We start from the raw sequence: 21,315 nt of genomic DNA on the forward strand, positions 1-21,315 counted from the left end.
TTAATAATTTGGTGCACCATAATTTGAAGCAGGTAGGTGATTCGTGTATTCCGATGCAGGAGCTTCATATAAGCCAGAAGGCGCAGGTGCATTATACTGTGAATTGGGGGCGTTATATTGTGAATGGAAAACGGGTGCTGGCTCTGGTGGTGGTGGAACGTATGACAACTCTGGAACGGGAGGGGTAAATGCAGAAGATGGAGCTGAAGCAGATTGATATGAAGGTGGGATATAAGAGGATGTTGGAGCAGGAGCAGATTGATATGAAGGTGGGATATAAGAGGATGTTGGAGCAGGAGCATTCAATCCAGGGGCAGGACCATTGAAACCAGGAGAAGGACCACTGAAACCTGGAGCAGGTCCATTGAAGCCTGGGGCAGGAGAATTAAAAGCTTGAGGTGCCTGCTGCTGGACAGGTGGAATATAAGCAGAGGTTGGAGCATTGAAGCTAGGTGCAGGGTTGTTGAAGCTTGGGGCAGGAGCACTGAACCCGGCAGGTGCTTGCTGCTGAAAAGCGGGTCCACTAACGCCTGTAGAGGGAGTATTGAAACCTTGAGGTGCTTGCTGCTGGACAGGGGGAATATAAGCAGTAGTTGGTGCGTTGAAGCCAGGAGCAGGACCATTGAAGCTTGGGGCAGGAGCACTGAAACCCAGCGGTGCTTGCTGCTGAACAGGTGGAATATAAGAAGCAGTTGGACCACCAAGTGGGGCAGGACCATTGAAGCTTGGTGGCGCCTGCTGCTGATCAGGTGGAATGTAGGCTGGACCATTTACATTCAGTTGTTCTGGTTGATAAACAGGTGGAACGTATGAAGATACTGGACCGCCAGCGGATTGGGAGAATGCGGAAGAGTGCCCACCGCCAAAAGATTGAGCTTGGGATTGCGGGCCTGTTTCATGAATTACACGAATAACTTTTGCAGCACCTTGGCTGTGATGATGGCCTGCACCACCCGAAGCTGCACTGTTTCCGCTCGACGAATGGTAAACATTGACGATCTTGGCGGGAGCATGACCAGCTCCAGAACCATGTCCATGACCAGCTGAATGTCCAACACTAGTGCCGCCTGCTGAACCATGGTGAATAACCTTAATTACTTGAGAAGCTCCAGATGCGCCTTGGCCACCTGCTGCTGCGCCACCATTGGCAGCTGCAGACGAATGCTGATGAATTACTTTAATAACTTCATTTGCACCACCATGAGCAGCAGAACCACCACCACTGAAGCCACCACCACCATTGTGTCCACCGCCAGAAGATCCAGATACGAATTTCACTTTGTATACTTTATTGCCACCACCAGTATGTCCATGGCTATGGCCGCCTGCGGAAGCTCCATAACCGCCACTAGTTGCACCGCTTCCTCCACCGCCGAAATTTAATATTCCTGCATTGGCCACGGCCATTAAGGCACAAAAACACACGAAAACCTGTAATAAACCATGGTTTGATTTTTTAAAATACATCCGCTTGCTTAGACCACAAGGTCACACATACCTTCATTATGCTGAACCTCGGCTTGAATGTTACAGGTCAACGCAGTAATCCAAAAAAGTGTCTGTGTAGGGTTAGTTCTCTTAATTAAATGCCGCCAAGTGACCGAGGGCCATGACTTTTTATACGAGACCATATACGAAGTTAAGTCAAGATAGACGGCGAAAAGGTTGCAAACCATAGTTTTCTCTCTTGCATAGGCACTGCTGCTGTATTGCCTTGTGCTTCATTGACCGAATGGCAAAGCACATGCGTACGCGCTCTCTAAAGTTTTAGATACAACAATGCAATCACCAACTGAAAGATACGATGTGTTACATTTAAAAAAATTAAAGCACAATGGTGTTAAACATCTCCTGCTCGCTTATGAATGGTCATTTTATATATCCATTAATTTAAAGAAAATATGATCGTTGATGTGAAACTCACTGGGAATACACATGCCCGAATTTTAAAATGGGATCTTATTGAACGTTATTCTCTAAATAAAATTAGATGGAGAATGATTCATACTAAAGTAATGCATACTTAATTTTGTCATGATAAATTAATTTATAGCGGCCTACATCATGAGTCGAACGCTGCGAGCTGCAGCTACAACTTTTGAAAAAGTCAAAACAGAAATTGCCACTGTAGGAAAGTCGATTTCAATAACTAATTGAATAATTGACCCATTTAAGGGTCAGGATGAGAATTCGTTGAAATGTTGAGTGTAGTGAAATAAACATAAAAAAGATTTTAAGAAAAACCTTTTTGCCCCTTTTAAAAATTTCTTAAACGGTAAGCCCTAATACCTTTAGTATTATTAATAGGAGATCCTTGCAATTAAAGAAGTGGTTGTTGTTGTAGCAGTGTGTCGTACACCGAGGCGGCAGCCCTTGCCGATGTAGGACTACATCGTGTCAATCCGACACGGCTGCCATGGGATTGAAAGATGTGGTGAAATGGCTAAGATATAATGTCATACGACGATTGGCATACATATCTTCTCAGATATCAAATCCCAGGCAGCTATTAAAACCCTGGAAAGCGCATTTCGGAATTCAAAAACCGCTCTCGACTGTCGCAGATCTCTCCACGCGAGGGCTGAACAGTTCAAAATTCATCTGTTCTGGGTGCCGGGTCACAGAGATATACCTGGGAATTGTAGAGCAGGCAAACTTCCAAGACTAGGACCTACCTGACACATTCTAGGGGAACTGGAATCTGTAGGTATGCCTCTACCGACATTAAAGCTAGTTTTTCAGGATCAGGCCCGAAGGTCAACGAATGACAGATGGTCGCAAAGGGTGGTTGTAAACACTCCAAAATAATGTGGCCTAGACTTAAAGAAGCTCAGTGATAAGGGGCCATCTTTTTTATGCCGATTCCGAACAACGTTCCGCATAGCGAAACCACTTGGAAGAGATGTTTCAGAATGGTGAAACCTCGTCTGGTTGAATGGCTCCCTCAGATACCGTTAGCCAATATGGAACTAGTTCGCAGTTCCGACGAAAACTCCTGAACCAGGGCTTTACGGCAATACTGATCCAACCTTATATCTAAAAAACATTCAGGATTGTAGAGAATACATAGTAATAAGTGCTTCGCTCTCAAGTTTTTTGATAAGCCTTTGGGACTTGGGTCAATGTAGGTAGCCATGCAACGGCAAATATAACTCCAATACAGGACCTGGCAAACCTTCTGGGAATGAGTTGAATTGCTGAATAATGCTAAGGTATGTGCTAGCGGTAAACTCAAATTGTGGTAGCGAGTGTGGAGCACAATTTCCTTTATGCGAAAGGAACTTCGTGATATAAATAGCAAAGGAGTATTATGAGAATGAGTTGCCCTATTGACAGGAAAACTTGAACATGCTGAAAACCTCGTAAGTGCAAGTCATTGTCCATTGTGATACCACAGTAGTGACAGATCAAAGGCTCTTGTGGGAATCAGAGCCACAACCCCCACAATGGTACCAACTCAGCTACCGAGGTGCTTAGTGAGGGAATAACCACCGTTAAAAATTCATGACAGAAATAATATTTTTCCATGAAGCGAATAATATTTTTTTTTTGCAAAAGTCTGCGAAAAGTAGCAGAGAAATAGGCGAACAAGTAGTATTCTGATTATAGTGACGAAAATGGTAAAAAATATATTGGAAACTCTTGAAACCATAATGGCTTCCATTTCCGGTAAAATTTTTGTTTTTTTATCGTTTATAATGGTCAGTTTTTTTTTTCTTCCAATAACAAAAAAATAAATTAGATACAGTGCAGATAAAAAAGGTGTTTTGGAATGGAAACAAAAACATTTGATTGCTGCGAAATTTCGCTCGCAAAGTAATTAAAAATGTTAGCGAATTTTTCGATAGCAGAATAGAATGTTCCTTAGTGGAATGTTAATGTGCAAAATTTGCTAATTTGGAAATTTGCAAGATTGCATGATTTTCTCGTGAATCGTTATTAGCGTTTTGAGTCTATATTTTCGCTTCTTATTCAATCACGCTCACGCACGACCACGTGGTTAGATTTGGATCTCACTCACGAATCACTTGACTCACGCGAGATTCCTCGTGACACGACTACTCACGACACACCTCTAATAATAACCATGAAAGCCTATTTTTAGTATGTACAGCCCGTTACGGTTAGCAAAACCAGAACATGGAGTGCAAAATATAAAATGCAATTTTTTTCGGAAAATGAAAAACAACTGTGAAAAATGGTATTCTTGGCTAAGTGCAATGTATAAAGGACAGACATATAACTAACTATAATCACTTCTGATCCATATTCCTCAAGGATGAAGAGAGATCAGATACAATACAATACTAGAATTTTAACGAAATCGGATAACACATATACTTTTTTTGAGTTCAAGACCTATGTTTGGATGATCGGACCACATGGCTACTATTTCCAAATACGATCCGATCTTGACAATATTTGTATATATGAAAGAATTATATGTATGGATATTGAAGGTATATTACACGAGATTTTTGCGCAATTCAAAATTTGATATACTCGAGGTCACCAACTTTCAAGCCCCATGGATTAGCTTAATTTTTATCATCCGGAAATTTGTTTTGTGTATCTGCCGTCGATATAAAGTGACAATGGTTTTTCTGGCGTGCACGAATTTGGAGTGTCTTGGCCAGTGTTGCGGAGTTGGAGTCGGAGAATTTGCTCACACGCAAATAATCAAACGTTTGTGACTTTTTTACGACAAACAAAATACTTTTTATCAAGAAGTAACGTTTCGCTCCAACATATCAAATGTTAGCATAAAACTTAGCATTATTGAACGAAACTAACTTTGTTTATTGTAAACTCTTTAGCAGCTTGGTGTACGGTAAAAGGATCTTTTGTTGTAAATCCAAAAACTTTTTAATTGCAAAAGTGCTTCGATATCCGCAAACGATTATTCGTGTACCGGACCAATAATTATTCTCTAGTGTCTCTCCTACTAGAGAGAAAGAGTGAGTATTTAAGCTGTAGACCGGTGGTTGGGAAAAATAGTCAGATTATTGCACATTACCTTGTACGTATACAAAAAATCCCAAGCAGGCCCATGGGCTTACAAATAATTGCAATTGTGTGCTCGTCAGTATATTGAGCAGTTCGGTTGAGTGCGGATGGTAAACCCGGAAAGTGACAATTTTTAATATTTTACTTTTAGTCCAAAAATTCTGTTATGTCCAATGACAAAAATTAGAGCAACACACAAATGGCTGCCAGGTACAAAAACCACAAAAAGAAGTTCAAATACATTGTTTGGTAACATTTACGCGATAAAGAAGTACCCATCCCAAAATAGGTATTTAAATGTGCGAAAACAACAACAACTATTTTTTGTTTTATTTATTTATTATTTTATTGGAATGTGTATTACACACGAAATACACAAGGAATACAATAAAATTTAACAGAGCGGCAATCATGCCTCCTGGAAGCTTTCTTTGAATAGGTCGATAGCGTTAACGACGCCGCCAAGATAAAAGGTTTCTCTCAAAAACCCATGTCCAAACTGAAACTTTAATAGACGATATGGGAGTGAGAGCAGAAACAACGGAAGACATGTTGAGGCTTTTGATGAAAACCCATTTTCTACAGGATACAACGGGACTTACGGAGACACCGGAATCTTGGAATAATGATGTTGATCGAAGGTATATAATTCCGGAATTTATGGTGAAGGAATCCATGAGGAGCTTAAAACCACTTAAGTCACTCGGACCAGATGGAATATTTCCGGCTTTACTACAGAATGAGGCAGACTATCTGGCGCTCCTGACCAATATTTTCACAGCGTGACCGAAAGCCTGGCAGGAGGCAACGTGTTATTTAAACCCAAGCCCGGCAAGGCAAGTTATGCGACACCAAAGGCCTTCGGACCTATAAGCCTTACGTCATTTCTACTCAAAACCATGGAACGAATTGTGGACACAATGATAAAGAGTAGAACATCCAGCGAACTGCTCAAATACAAACACCATGTCAAGGGAAGGTCGGTGGAGATTGCCCTGCATGACGTTGTGCATAAAATAGAAGAATCCTTCGAAGCCAAAACGTACACACTGGCGGTAAGTGTTGACATCGAGGGGACTGTTTACAATGTGCGGACTGACAGACTGATCCAATCATTAGACCAGTACAGGGTGGACCCGGTCCTTAAAGACTGGATAAACCATATGCTAAGGAACAGATGGATAAATTGTGTGTTCCATGACATAAATATAAGAGAGAAAGTGACACAGGGCACGTCACTCCTATGGGTGAACATTATAAATGACGTATTACGGATGCTGAAAGAGGATGGATCTGAACCCGTCTGCTATGCAAACAATGTTATAATACTTCGAAGGGGCAAGGATGCGAACCGGCTATGCAGAAGGGCCGAAAGGGTCTTGCAGATAGCACATGTTTGGGGTCTCAATGTCAACCCATAGAAGAATGAAATTTGCCTTTTCACGAGGAAGACAAAGGTGGTCTAATTTAACTCACCACGTTTCCCCAATAAGACAAGGTCAAATACTTAAGTGTAATCTTGGATAGGAAACTGAATTGGAAGTGTCACAATCAGGAGCATACCGAGAAGGCTTACGGATGTTGGGCACTATGTAGACGGGCCGTAGGCTTGAAATGAGGTCTGAAACCGAAAATAGCCCACTGGCTCTGCAGGAGCATGATTAGACCTGGACACTGGAGACTATTCTAGATGTCTGACCCATTAACTTATAGATTAAGTGCGAGTCAGCCACTGCGGCTATGAGACTTAAGGCGATTGGAGCATGGATTGAGGATGGGAGCAGCTCATACCATCGCGGTATAATCGAGGCGACGATATGAATCCTGGAAGACATGAACGAGTTTTCCGATCGAGACACTGCTGCCAGCGGCACAGTCTTGGATTGACGGAACCCTAGTATTGCCATCTGGAATATCATGTTACACGGATGGATCAAAGCTAGAGGACAGAGTGGGCCTGGGGGTCTACATTGAGAACCCAGGGACTGAAATCTCTTATAGACTGCCTGACCATAATACGGTCCTGCAGGCGGAGATCCGAGCGATCACGGAATGCGTGAAGTGGTGTGGTGTTAACGCAGGGACGTCGAGTATGAACTTCTTTACGGACAGTAAACAGGCCATAAGGCCAATAAAAACCAGTACGGTAAGCGCACGAACAGTGTTGGAATGCAAGAAGGAGATTAACGCCTTCTCTGAGGATAGCACGATCCGCATCGTTTGACAATTTGGCTGTGAAGGCCGGAAATGCCATCAATAAACTTGGTTGACCCGAAGCCCTTCGGGTCGACGCAGTCCGAGTTAAAAGCGTGGGCGACGAATGCGCAAGTAACCCTGTGTAACACCGAAACAGTCAATAGGACGGCGAAAATCCTATGGGGAGATCCAGATCGTGAGAAAACGAGGCTATTACTGAAAGGAACAATGAAGGAGGTTAGTATAGCTTTCGGAATCATAACGGGTTACATAGGATTACGTGTTCACTTATGTAAAATCGGTGAGTCAAGTGATACCATGTGTAGGGAAGATGATGAGACGTTAAAACATTTCCTATGATATCGCCCGGATTTCGCGTCTAACAGATACCGACACACCAACTTAGGGGTGTGACATGGAAAACAATTAAGGATTTTGTAAGTTGCATGGAACTCCTAACTTAGATTTTCTTTTTCGAGGTTACTTTTTTTAGTACTAAGAGCGCACAACAAGCCGATATAACAGCGAAATAAAGCCAAATAAACTCTGAAAGAGTTTTAATTACCAATTGAGATCTGCTTATAATTGGTGAAATATTGAATTTGAGTTATGTTACGACATTAAATTGAACTTGCATTCCCTTTCAGTGAGCACAATTTATTTTAAATTTAATAATAATTTACAAATGCATGGCGTTAAATTAATTTATATGTAAAGAAAAACTAGCTGAAATCCCGAATAACATGTTTTATATATCAAGAATAAAGGTAGAAAATGCCTTAATTCTCATATTTTCTTTGTTGCCTACTAAAGAATTGTCTTCTGAAATAAAAATCGGCTTTAAATTTAATAAACAAATTAATTTACTATTAAAAATCGTGTAAATAAAAAAAAAATAGATTTTCTTAAGATATTATTAAAGTTATTTTATTCTCCTTTTGTTTGAGGGAATTTTGTTTATGACTGGTGTTTGTTATTTTTTCGCTCATACTCCAGATACGCCAATACTTTGCTTTTACGGCTTATAATAAAGAAAGCTACATTTGTTTGTGGGTTTGTAAATTTGTTTGTTTCGTATAGACTCAAAAACGGCTGAACCGATTTCCTTAAAATTTTCACAGATTGTGGGGAATGGTCCGGAAGGAGCAATAGGCTATATAATTTTTTAATATCTCAAAGGGGCGGACCCTCCCCCTTATCCCGAATACCTTTCAAATGAATATGAGTAGAATACAAATTTGATATTAAAATTTGGGTCCAAGTACCTAGGGGGCTGCCCCGACCCCAAAACTCTTCAAATAGGCATATTGGACGATAATGACAATATGGAACTCGAATGAAAGGTATTCGGGAGTAGATTACGAATATGGGCAGGAAGGAGGAATTGGCCATATAATTTGTTGATATTGGAAGCGGGCGGACCCTCCCTCGTTATATATACAAATATATTGGACGTACATATCAATATGGGAAATGAAAGATATTCGGAAGAATATTACCAATATGACATAGAAAATGATGTCTAAGCATTTGCGGGTCGCCCGACCCCCAAAAGGCCCCCAAATGGGAATTTTACCCGATCATGGCTATATAAGACTCAAATGAAAGGCATTTGGGACTGAGAGTTGTGTGTTAACCCCAAAATTCTCTGCCTTAAACATTTTTTTAAATTTTCCGAATCTTCAACAAATCTGATTCTTTTTTATCTTTCTAATCGTAGCCAATCTGTATCAGTTGGAAATCGTAATTCTAGATGCCTTGCAGTTTCACGCGGTGTCCAACAAAATTCAATATTAGTAGCAGAGTTGTAGTATTCATATGTATGCCGATGATGTTCAACTGTATGTATATAAGCACGTCTGCTGAGAAAATAAACGATACCGTAGTTCGTGTGAATAACGACCTTGACAGTATTAATGCGTGGGCAAAAGCGAATGGCCTTCTATTGAATCCCTCGAAGTCAAAATGCATAGCCATTTACAGATATCACACAATATTGCCGCTAAATCTTAACATTGCAATTAATGGTTTTGCGATCGAAATGGTGACCTCAGCGAGTAATCTTGGCGTAGTTTTTAATGATAAATTATCATGGGCGAATCATATAACTCGGCAGTTGGCAAAACGTATGGTGTATTAAGGACCTTATATATGAGTCGCTCGTATGGTTAGATTAGGTTGAAAAGAGGGTGCAGATATTAATCCACCGCATGCGATTGTGGACATACACCTAAGCCAGTAATCGGCTTGATGTGCGCTCTAAAAACTATAAAGTAAGTTATAGTTTTTAGTAAAGTAAGTTATAATCATATACAGTCATTATAGACAGCTACCACATGAGGATCAATGTTATAGACTTTAAGCCACTCCCAGTAGGGCATATTTACCAATTGGGACAATATGGATATCAAATGAAAAGTATTTAAAAGTACAGTAAGAATCTGATTACAAATTTATTCCTTGGTGTCGGAGTTGCCTCACCACCCCCAAACCCCCCAAAACAACATATTTTCCGATTGGGAAAATATGGGTATCAAATGAAAGGTATTTGGGAGTTGAGTACACATTTGTTATAAGAATTTGGGTATGAATGTCCAATGTCACAAAATGGATATCAAATGAAAGTTTTTTGGGAGTTGACTACAAATCTGATGTATACATTTGGCAGAGTCTGGTCCCGGCCCACCCACTAAATACCCTTCAATGGGACGTGTAGTTCGATCGGATCCAAGTATCTGGGTCACATCCCACCGTTCAGCAGGACGTGTAGATCGCGACAATAAAGGACTCAAATAAATGGGGGACCGACCCTTTCCTCCCAATATAAACAACACCAAACTGTCATGTTGGACGACTGAGAACACATTGTACACAAATGAAAGGACGTGGGGGCAATCCCCCTTCCCCCATCCTACCCAAAACAAAAAGGAATTAAAAATAATATATGAAGCCCGATCAGGATATAATAGGACAGCAATAAAAGGTCTTTGGCAGTAGAGTACACCTTTTGTCCTCAAATTGGGATAGACACAAGAACGACCAGCGGAACTTTAAAAATGTGCTACCCCAAGTGGTAGCTTTGAAATATGATTTTGAAAGTAGATAATATAAAAAAATTAATTAGTGTTGGTCTGAATTCGATCCGAATAGACTCCAAAACGGCTAAACCGATTTTCTGGAAATGTTTCCAGATTGTGTAGGACGAATGGGCATCGGCGGCGAGGTGCATCCTATCCCTTACCCCAAAAGTACTATCTAGAGTTAAGAGTGGACCGATTTGGACAATATGGGACTCAAATAAAATCAATTTTGGAGTAGAATACGAAGCACGTATCAAAATTTGTCGGCACGCTCTACTGTCCCTTTCTAATTGCAAAGTAGATTGATAGGAATGATAAGGGTTTTATGTGGAAGCAATTTGAAAATAGAACGCGAATATGATATCAAAATATGGCCACTTCCCAAAAATTGCTCTTTCCTATAAAACCCCTTTCGTCAAAAGCTGAGACAGTCTTAGAAATAAAGATCTTGATATAAAGCTTTGCACAAATTCTTTTTTTTTTGTTTATAGGTAGTAAAGTTTGAAAATGGGCTATATCGGACTATGTCTTGATATAGTTCCCATATAGACCGATCTCCCTATGTAAGGAGGCCCATACAATCCGCATTTATTTCCTGATTTCGCTAGCTAAGTTAGGTCCCTCGGCCTAGATGGGACTATATTTGGATATTGCTGTCATATACCCCGATCTCACGATTTAGGGTATTAGGTCCATAAAAGGCGCACTTGTTATCTGATTACGCTAAAATTTTGAACAGTCATTGTATTAGGCTACTCGACACCCGTACCGACCTAAGTCTAGATCGGATTGTATTTGGATATAATTGATATATATTTGGGATCTCCTTGGGAGCATTTATTTAAAAGGCGCATTTATTACCCCATTTCACTGAGTTGTGTTGGACCCATAGACATCCGTACCGAGTATGGTCTAGATGGGATCATATTTTGGTATAGCCTGTTTATAGAATATGGTGAAGATCGGAGCCCATCTAGATATAGTAGCCATATTGACCTCCAGATATACGGTCTTGGAGCCACTTATTTTGGAAGATTGCAAACAAAGTTGCTTCTCGCCTATGCTGCCTGCATCGATATTATGGGCCAGACTTCTAGAGCCGGGCACCCTACTGGCTTCGTCGGAGGCTCAAATACATGCCCAGCGGGAAAAAGCGGCGACTTGGAGGCCTGATATTATTCTTTGTTTTGCATCCGTGAGGTCTGGTCGCCTAATTCCATGTTTATATCTTTTTAACATTAAGTCGCATTGCCTGATTAGTGCTTGCCTTTCACGGTAAATATTTATATGGCCTCAACAAGGACAGAATTACTGCTTTAAAATATCACAAGTTCAATAGACACTCACATGAGTCCAATATGTTTTATGGGGTACTTCAGAAGGAATAAGTAAAGACGGTAGAGACAACCCTTGTCAAACTTTTAGAAGTTGCAAGGCTTTATTTTAGAAGGCATACGGTCCTTCTGTTAGAAGGCTTTGAAGCGCTGTTATCAGGCCTGATTTAGGCAGACCTTACTATTTTTCCCACTAGGTGGATTCTTGTGAAAGAAGACTGTTCTTTACGTTTTTGAGAGAAAGATTTTTCGTTAGATTTTTGAAACAATCATCGTTTATGGAAATTACCGACGTCGTATGAACGGGATGCACAAGCTGTGTAATGACCTTGGCATTGTTAAATATATTATTACGTTGGCTAGGTCATGTTTTCGGAATGAAAGAAGCCTCAACCCAATAGGTAATTTCTAATGAACCTGATATTAAACGCAAAAGGAAACGACCAAAACTCCAATGGAAGGACCAAGTGGAGAAAAGCATCTTGAAACATACTTTACTTTTTTACACTATTTAGCTATGACCGAACAATTGTCCCATAAGCCGAACTTGGAAACTTGTATCAGAAATTTGGGAAGGAGTGCAGAAAATATAGATGCCTGAAAATTTATTTTGAGCTTGGCTTATGGATTAAAAAGTCAGTGATGGCCTACTTAGTAACAAATAAATATATATATAGTTTTGAACTTCTGGTTATTTAACTATTTCAATACCTGGTAAGTTTTTAAACTTTTATTCGAATGAAAGACTCAAATAACATTTTTAAATTAATTTAATAACAAATATTAATATCGAAAATTGTAAATTAAGCAACCAACTTCTTTACTTTGATCTTTCTAGGACAATATTCTGCGTATTTCTGACGGTCTTCATGCCTCCCTCAGTTAGCCATTAATAAGACGCTCAAAATTAACTTCCGATTCTGCTGTGACCAGCTGCGATATGAAGAATGCAAATGAAGCGGCGACTTTGGTATTTTAAATAAGATATACAAGCAGTATATCGGCGTGAACTTACAAAACGTAAAAGAAACAAAACATAGTCTTCCGATAACATTTGAAAATTGTTGTCTCGATCTTAAGGTGTGTTTTGATTAGCGCACTATACGAGCTTTATTTATTTATTTGGAGACCACAACATAAAACATTACATTGGTCTACAATTTTTGTAATAACGAAATTTTACACTAAAAAATGTTTTATAATTGTTTTCCGATGTGAATTCGAAAATAAGAAGATGTGTGCTTGATCCAAATAGTATTTGCTATATACGATGTATATGGTATATACGATGTATATGAATATACATTTGAAAATATGAGAAATCTATATGGAACTTTGTCAAAATCACAATGCGAGAAAATTTCAATTTAAAGTACAATTAAGTCATTAGAACATACAATGGCAGGATTCACTAATAGAAGGTTAGGTCACATGCAAAACACAAAGTGGATAGGCCCCATAAACATCATTAAGGATGTCAAATCTGACGATTGAAAATGTCATCATATAGGAGAAAACATAAACAAATAATGAATGTAAAAAGAGAACAAGTTGACATCCTCGATCCAAAAATTGTATGTCGGCTGATCGATTGGCTTAACCTTATTCAGTGAATCCTGATACAATGGGTTCCCCAAACATGTGTCAGAAATGCGTAGTGTGTCCACATGTATACATTTAATATTCTTCACAATTGTGGCGAATAAAGGTATATTATCAAAATCAGCTATGAATCGGTTTTATGACTACAGACTGCAAAATTAGAAATCATTGTTGGTATATTATGTGTGTGGGTTTCTCGAAGGTCAACACTGTCTGTCCCGACATTTCTTGTGATGTAAGTGGTTGAATCCAGCTTTTTTTAGGTTTCCCATATCAATGAATTGAATACTCCACCAAATGTTGCTACTCACGTTATCATATTGCCATTCATATGTAAACGAGATGGGCGCATTAGAAAAATATTTAATACAGCGCATTCATACGACGCATTTATATGAATTTTTGCATATTTTTACAAAAAATGTTTGTGCTTGTTTGTTGTTTTAGTTTTCCTATGGTCTTTTGTCAATCATCTTTATATTAATAATATATGTATAATACTTCTATTAAAATGTTTGTTTGTCCAGATACCTGACCCCTGATACGAGCAGCAAGCAGATTAAGTGATTTTGTAATAACATCTTCGGAAGGGACGGACAATTAATTCTCCACAAGCCCTGACATATTTGGGATTGTTGGCATGTTGCAGGTCGTTTGCATTAAATCTTAAATTTAACGATATATTTTAAAAACAAGTAGGAGCGAATTATGTTCGGCATAGCCGGAGCTTACACTCAGAAAAATAGTGCGTATAAAATAAAGTAAAACACTTATTCCAAATAAATTAGCCAAATTTCAGAGTTTTTCCAATCGAACAGAGTTCAATCATTCAACCGGTGTCCAGCGGTGTTGCCCCTTGCAGCCATTTATAAATTGTTATCAATTCCTATTGCTTTAATAAACAAATTGTAAAATCGTTTACAATGATTAAGAACGCTGCTGCTTTGGTTATTGGTGGAGCTTCCGGCTTGGGCTGTTTCACCGTGAAACGCTTGGCCAAGCAGGGGCCTGTGTTATAGTGGCCGATTTGGGTTCATCGAAGGGCAATGATGTCGCCAAGGAACTGGATGACAATGTTGTCTTCGTACCAGTTGATGTCACCTCTGAGCAGAATGTGACGGCCACCTTGAAAACTGCTAAGAGCAAATTTGGTCGTTTGGATTTGTAACTGCCGTGTGCACCTATAACTTCAATAAAAACGCTGCCCATCGTTTGGAATACGCATACGCATCTTCACCATTGCTCTTGGTATCTCCAATACACCCATGTTGGCTTTTTGCCCGAAAAGGTTCGCATTTTCTTGGCCAAATCCATACCAATCCCACAACGTTTGGGTGAACCCTCCGAATATGCCCACTTGGTGCAAGTCATCTATGAGAATCCCTTGATGAATGGTGAAACTATTCGCATTGGTGGTGCCCTCCATCCTAAATGTATTCAAAATGCTGTTATTGCGGTGCAATCATTGTGCCATTTGATTCAATTCTCTACAGCTTCATTTTGTAATTACGTATGTCACTTTTTCATTTTGTCAGTAATTCGCATTTATTTTCACATGAATTTTGTTTTAGCTCCTAAGTAAAAAAATTAAATTTTTATATGCAAATTTTATGCTATATATGCAAAATTTAATTTAATTTGGTCAAAATTTGATAAAAACAAAGAAATATTGCTAATTAGTAGCAAGTTTTACTCATCTGTAATCATTGGCAAATAGTTCATAAACTTGGGTTTAAGTTTCTTCTCAACGAGTTCAATATTCCTATAGCAAACAACGTTTTTATTAACCCAATGTAAAAATGTTGCTGTGTTGAGTTCAACGCTTGCTACAAGCCTGTATTCTTCAAATGTAATGAATTATTATTCGCTCAAAGTATTTGTGAATTTCCCAACTTTGAGTATTATTGAATAAATTTAGTTCAAATACAAGTTTTAACTTACAATGTTGTTAAAAATAAACTTAATTTGACAGATTTTGTAACAGAGATGATTAAACTTCTCAGTAATACCGAACCTAGCTATAATGCAATTATAAAGGTGCTTTTTAAAAACGTTCTTTGTCTGTCATGCAATCATCACCCGATTAAAAGCTTAGAATATCATAATACAAGAACTTTGTGGCTTCACTTTGTATGGAAACTCAAAAATATAATGTCCTTACTAAATTTCCCATGAACCTTCCATTTAGGAATTGGGGATACTTCTCTCATATAAATGATAATAATGTCAACAATAATGTGAAATCTCAATGATAAGAGGCCTCCTTTTTTGCCGAATGGCGTGCCGCATAGCGACACCACTTGGTAGAGAAGTTTTAAACATAGCAGGATACGTCACAAATGTAGCCAGCATTAGTAAAGTGATAACCACCGCTGAACTTTTTTCTGATGTTCGCGCCATGATTTGAACCCTCTACGCCACGGTGGCCATCAAATAAAATGTCTTTAGAAACCTTTAAAGAAATTTAAAATAAATATAGTCTAAAAACAAAATTTCAGTAACATTTTCTTTAATGAGTAAATTTCATATTTATAACATTTTAAATATAAAGACAATAATTAGATCAGACCAACGCAGCCTTAAAATTATTTTTCCTAGAGTCAAAATTGTAATAATTGTAATTTTATGAAGACAAAATTTCATTACAATTATTTCTAAAGAGAAAAATTTTCTAAAAAAAAATAATTGTAATGAATTTTTTTAAGGTTAAATTTCAGTAAAAATTTTCTAAAGACAAACTTTTGCCCAGTTTTGGGTCTACCTAGAAATTATTTTTAAAGCCAAAATTTCAATAAAATTTTTTGCCTGCTAATTGCAATTTGTAACACAAAATTTTGTCTAAACGTTTTGAAAGTCTTTCTATTTTGCTTTCCTGCTCTAAATAGAAACAAAAACAAAACCCATTGGTCTAATCTGGACACAATTCCAATAACAAAATGAAATATTTTCCATGTAAAGATAACATTTTTAAAGACATTTTTGCCAAAGACAAAATTTTAATGAGAAAATTCTAATGAAATTTTCTCTGACAAAATTTTAATATTTTTTTTTTCAAAATGTCAATTATATTTTTTCCCAAAGACAAAATTTCAATGAAATATTGTCTAAAGATAAAATGCTGGCCCTCGAAATTATGTTTTCTAAAAGAAAGATTTCAATAACATCTTTTCAAACGATATTTTCTTAAACTTTTTGTAATGAATTGAATGAAATTTCAATAAATATTATTAAAGACAAAATTTTGATGAAATTTTCTTTTAAACCCGACTTTCAATGACTTATTAGGAGCTGTGGGAAAGTTTTTCAAAAAAAAAAAAAAACACATAAAATTCAGAAAAATGCAAGATCGCTCAATGGAAGAAGCGTGCGATAAACTCTCTTAACAAAGCACGCAGTTTGATAATACAATAAAATTCAATAATTTTGCAATCATATACCAAACTGAAGATGTTTGACAGTGAAACAAAACACGAAACGTGTGTGAACTGTTTAACCAGTGTTGCCAAAAAGATAAAAGCTAAAAAATCACACTTAATTACAGTACAGGTTTAATTATGCCATACATTTTCCGAATAAATGTATGGCAGCCAAAAAAAAATGGATTGAGGCTGACAGATTTCGCCGCGGCAAAAAATATGGTAGCTAGTAGTACCTGATTTCAACATAAAAATATTCCCAAAGCCACATGGCTGTAACCCGATCAAAACACGAAAAACCAATTTGATCACGTTGTGATAGATGGAAGGCATTCATCCAGCGTGTTAGATATACGATCGATCCGTGGAGCGAATATAGATTCGGATCATTACCTTGTTGCAGCAAAGGTTCGCACCCGTTTGAACATGGCGAGGAAAGTACGATCTGACACTGCACGGAAGCTGAACATTGAAAAGCTGCAAATACAATAGATGGCAGCGGCATACTCCACTCGATTGACTCAACTGCTTAATGAAAGCACTCTTTGTTCCGATGATATGATGGCGCAGTGGCGAACTATTGCCCACTCCATGAAAAATGCCGCAAAATCCGTACTTGGGTACCGGAAGCCTCCTCCAAGTGTCGAGATGGTAGCAATCACTAGCAACGCACCAGATGAAGGAGAGATCGGGAGAAAAGGAGAGAGGAGAAACGTCTATTCAGCAGAATGAAAAAGGAAATGGAAAGACGTGAGTGTGAGCGAATTGAGATGTACAGGAGTCAGAACGAAGTCCGAAAATTCTACCAAAGAATTAAACATCAAACCGTTGGCTTAGGTGCAGGCACATCCTCCTGCAAAGAAGGAAATCTGATAACTGACACAGATAACATGCTGAGGATATGGAAAGAACATTTTACCCCACTGCTAGTGTCCGACGTAAATCCACCCTGGACCTGATATTCACACTGCGCCATATCCTGGAAAAGACCCTAGAAGGACAAATCAACACCTGCCATCTCTTTGTTGACTACAAAGCCGCCTTCGATACTACTTTACGTTCAAAGGTATTTCAAGCCATGTCTGAGTTTGGTATCCCTGCAAAATTAATAAGACTATGCAGGATGATACTTGCTGATACGCGTTCCTCAGTAAGAATAGGAAATAATCTCTCCGAACCATTTAATACCAAACGAGGTTTTAGACAAGGAGACAGCCTACGGTGTGATCTCTTTAATATCCTGTTGGAGAAGATTATACGAGATGCATATGTGAATAGATATGGCAAACTAATGTCGCCTATGCCGACGACATAGATATCATAGGTCGGTCACCGGAAGTAGTAACTGCAGCCTTTGAAAGAATCGAAAGAGAGTCAGTGAAATGGGTCTGGCAGTAAATGGAGATAAGACGAAATGGATGGTTTCAACTCCCAAAAAGGATTGCACAACCGAGCAGATAAAGAAAATGAAGAAAGTTGGGAACCACAAACTTTGAGACAGTCAGTAACTTTATCTACCTCGGCACCGCTGTAACCGAAACGAATGACACCAGTTTTGAGATTAAGCGAAAAATAATACTGGCAAACAGCTGCTACTTTGGACTATATATATATGTGTTTGATGCGCAGGATCATAAACCATTCAGAGCAATTCAGTGCCGCCGAAACACTGTGGCGCGGTTTATATTTTTCATTGCAAAAATTATATCTTACCGAATAAGATAATTGAAAAGAGTGCTAAGCCGGTGCTTAGTTATGGCTCATCAAAGTCAAAATTTGTAGAAAAATGCTAACTAAGTGGAGTATTTTTTTTATACCCTCCACCATAGGATAAGGATATACTAATTTCGTCATTCTGTTTGTAACTTTTCGAAATATTCGCCTGAGATCCCATAAAGTATATATATTCTTGATTGTCGTAACATTTTATGTCGATCTAGCCATGTCCGTCCGTCTGTCTGTCGAAAGCACGATAACTTTCGAAGGAGTAAAGCTAACCGCTTGAAATTTTGCACAAATACTTCTTATTAGTGTAGGTCGGTTGAGATTGTAAATGGACCATGTTTTGATATAGCTGCCATATAAACCGATCTTGGGTTTTGACTTCTTGATCCTCTGGGGTGCACAATTCTTATCCGATTGGAATGAAATTTTGCACGACGTGTTTTGTTATGATATCCAACAATTGTGCCAAGTATGGTTTAAATCGGTTCATGTTTTGATATAGCTGCCAATTAAACGATCATGGGTCTTGACTTCTTGAGCCTCTAGAGTGCGCAATTTTCGTCCGATTTGACTGAAATTTTGCACGTAGCGTTTTGGTATCATTTCCAACAGCATGGTATAAATCGGTTTATAATCTTGTATAGCTGTCATATAAACCGATCTTGGATCTTGACTTCTTAAGCCAATAGAGCGCGCAACTCTTATCCGATTTGGCTGAAATGCATGAGGTGTTTTGTTATGACTTCCAATAACTGTGCTAAGTATGGCGCAAATCAGTACATAACTTGATATAGCTGTCATATAAACCGATCTGGGATCTTCTTGAGCCTCTAGAGGACGCAATTCTCATCCGATTTGGAAGAAATTTTGTACAACGGCTTCTCTCATGACCTTCAACATACGTTTTTAATATGATCTGAATCGATCAATAGCTTGATACAGCTCCCATATAAACCGATCTGCCGATTTTGCTTCTTGAGCCTCTACCAGGCGCAATTCTTATCCGAATGAACAGAAATATTTCACAATGACTTCTATAATGTTGAACATTCAATAATGGTCCGAATCAGACTTTAACTTGATATAACTCCATTAGCATAACAGTTCTTATTAAATATTCTCTGTTTGCCTAAAAAGAAAGAGTATAAATTTTAGTAGGAAAGGACAATCTTTATTATTTTTATACCTTACACCACTAATGTGTAATTACAAAAAAGTGCTCGTTTGTTGACTTATTCTCACGAAATTTAGCAGAAAGGATTTTCTTTTGACTCTTCACTTTTCTGGTGAATTTCATAGAAATCGGTCGCTTTTTTCACTTCTATAGTCACTGCAAGCGCATTTATTGACCAATCTTGCCAAAATTTTGTAAAACGCTTTCCTCGACGACTACCATAATGAAGCTTTCTCGAAATCGATTCAGATTAAGATATAGCTCCCATATATATGTCCGTCCGAGTTTGAGTAATATTGTAATAAAGTGCTCATTTGTTAACCGATTCTCTCGAAGTTTGGCAGGAAGGATTTTCTTATGACTTTTAATATTACTGGTTCAGATTTAGTTATAGCTCCCATATATGTGTTCGTCAGCTTTTGAGTAATTTGCAATAATGTCGTTTGTCAATCGTATTTATTACAATTTGAATATATTTGATCGAAATGTGATACGGATTGTTTAATAACCCATTTTAAAACATCCGCCGAGGTTTATCAAAATTGGTTCAGAATTAGATATAGCTCCCACTTTGTACTTATAGGGTAGTTTACTTTTGCCTTTCCTTACTGGTTTTTTAATATTCGGAGAATTTTTTAACCTTTCAAATGGTGTAATCAGATTTGAAACTGGTAAATAAATAGTGCCACAATTCCAAAACCTTGAATGAAGCCTTAAAAAAATTCTAACACCAATATCTCATAAACGTTATAGATATTGCGGACATCTAGGCATGTTTTTCTACAAGCTCTATCTTTTGCAAATAGAATCATGACGATCTATAAATGCCAATTTGGCAGCACTTCAATATTTAAAATGCTAGAGGTGACCTCTGTTCCTTAATGGAATGTTCATGGGCAAATTTGAAATTTGCAGAAGTGACCTACATTCAGTCATGTCAGTGGCTGGACCTGCTAGGGTCTCCAAATTTTTGGAAACCATCTCCACATTTATTATGTCAAGTTTCGTGTATATATCCTTAGCCGTTCAAATGCTATGGAATTATTCCGAGGATTTTTTGACTGTGGGGCACGTCTTCCATGCAATTCTTGAACCATGTCTTTTTAACTTTTTTTGCCTCTAAGCGAGGCAAAAACGGGTAGCTAAATACTTCTTAATTATGATAACAAAGAGCGTATTTCAATCATATGGCAAGGGGTAGATAAGGATATATTTTTTTATTTTCCATTAAAATTGAAAAATAGTGATTTAACTAGAGAAGTTCAATTAAAAAATTACAATCTCTTATCTAGTTTTAGAGATGAAATTAGACCAAGTTACTTAAAAATTGTGTTTTTTGAAATTCGAATATTGATTAACTTTGAACGGTCATATCTCCTATACTAAAACTCTGTCATTTCTATACGTACCATATTTGAAATATTGAGTTGCCCAAAAAGTAATTGCGGATTTTTCATATAGTCGGCGTTGACAAATTTTTTCATAGCTTGTGACTCTGTAATTGCATTCTTTCTTCTGTCAGTTATCAGCTGTTACTTTTAGCTTGCTTTAGAAAAAAAGTGTAAAAAAGTATATTTGATTAAAGTTCATTATAAGTTTTATTAAAAATACATTTACTTTCTTTTAAAAAAATCCGCAATTACATTTTGGGCAACCCAATAGATGGAAAGTTTTACATAAGATAGGTTCTTTCAAAATTTTGAAAGCGCACATGAAAATAATTTCAATGCCTTATTAAGACGTGTATCGTACCATTTTTACAAATGGCATAGTTTCGAAGA

General features: G+C 37.9%; 1 protein-coding gene and 1 pseudogene across 1 annotated transcript; one reads left to right on the forward strand and one right to left on the reverse strand.

The window, feature by feature from the left end:
• On the reverse strand, window positions 1–17,061 carry LOC106086808 (uncharacterized). The gene is made up of 3 exons (XM_013251619.2): window positions 17,029–17,061; window positions 1,499–1,792; window positions 1–1,431 (listed from the first exon to the last, which is right to left on the reverse strand). Exons 2-3 carry the CDS (start codon window positions 1,502–1,504, stop codon window positions 1–3), a joined length of 1,437 nt encoding a protein of 478 aa, XP_013107073.2. The 5' UTR covers window positions 1,505–1,792; window positions 17,029–17,061.
• LOC106086809 (3-hydroxyacyl-CoA dehydrogenase type-2-like) lies at window positions 13,025–15,206 on the forward strand (annotated as a pseudogene).
• Window positions 17,062–21,315: the final 4,254 nt, after the last annotated feature.

The sequence above is a fragment of the Stomoxys calcitrans genome, chromosome 4 (genome assembly GCF_963082655.1).
Source record: "Stomoxys calcitrans chromosome 4, idStoCalc2.1, whole genome shotgun sequence".
NCBI lineage: Eukaryota > Metazoa > Arthropoda > Insecta > Diptera > Muscidae > Stomoxys > Stomoxys calcitrans.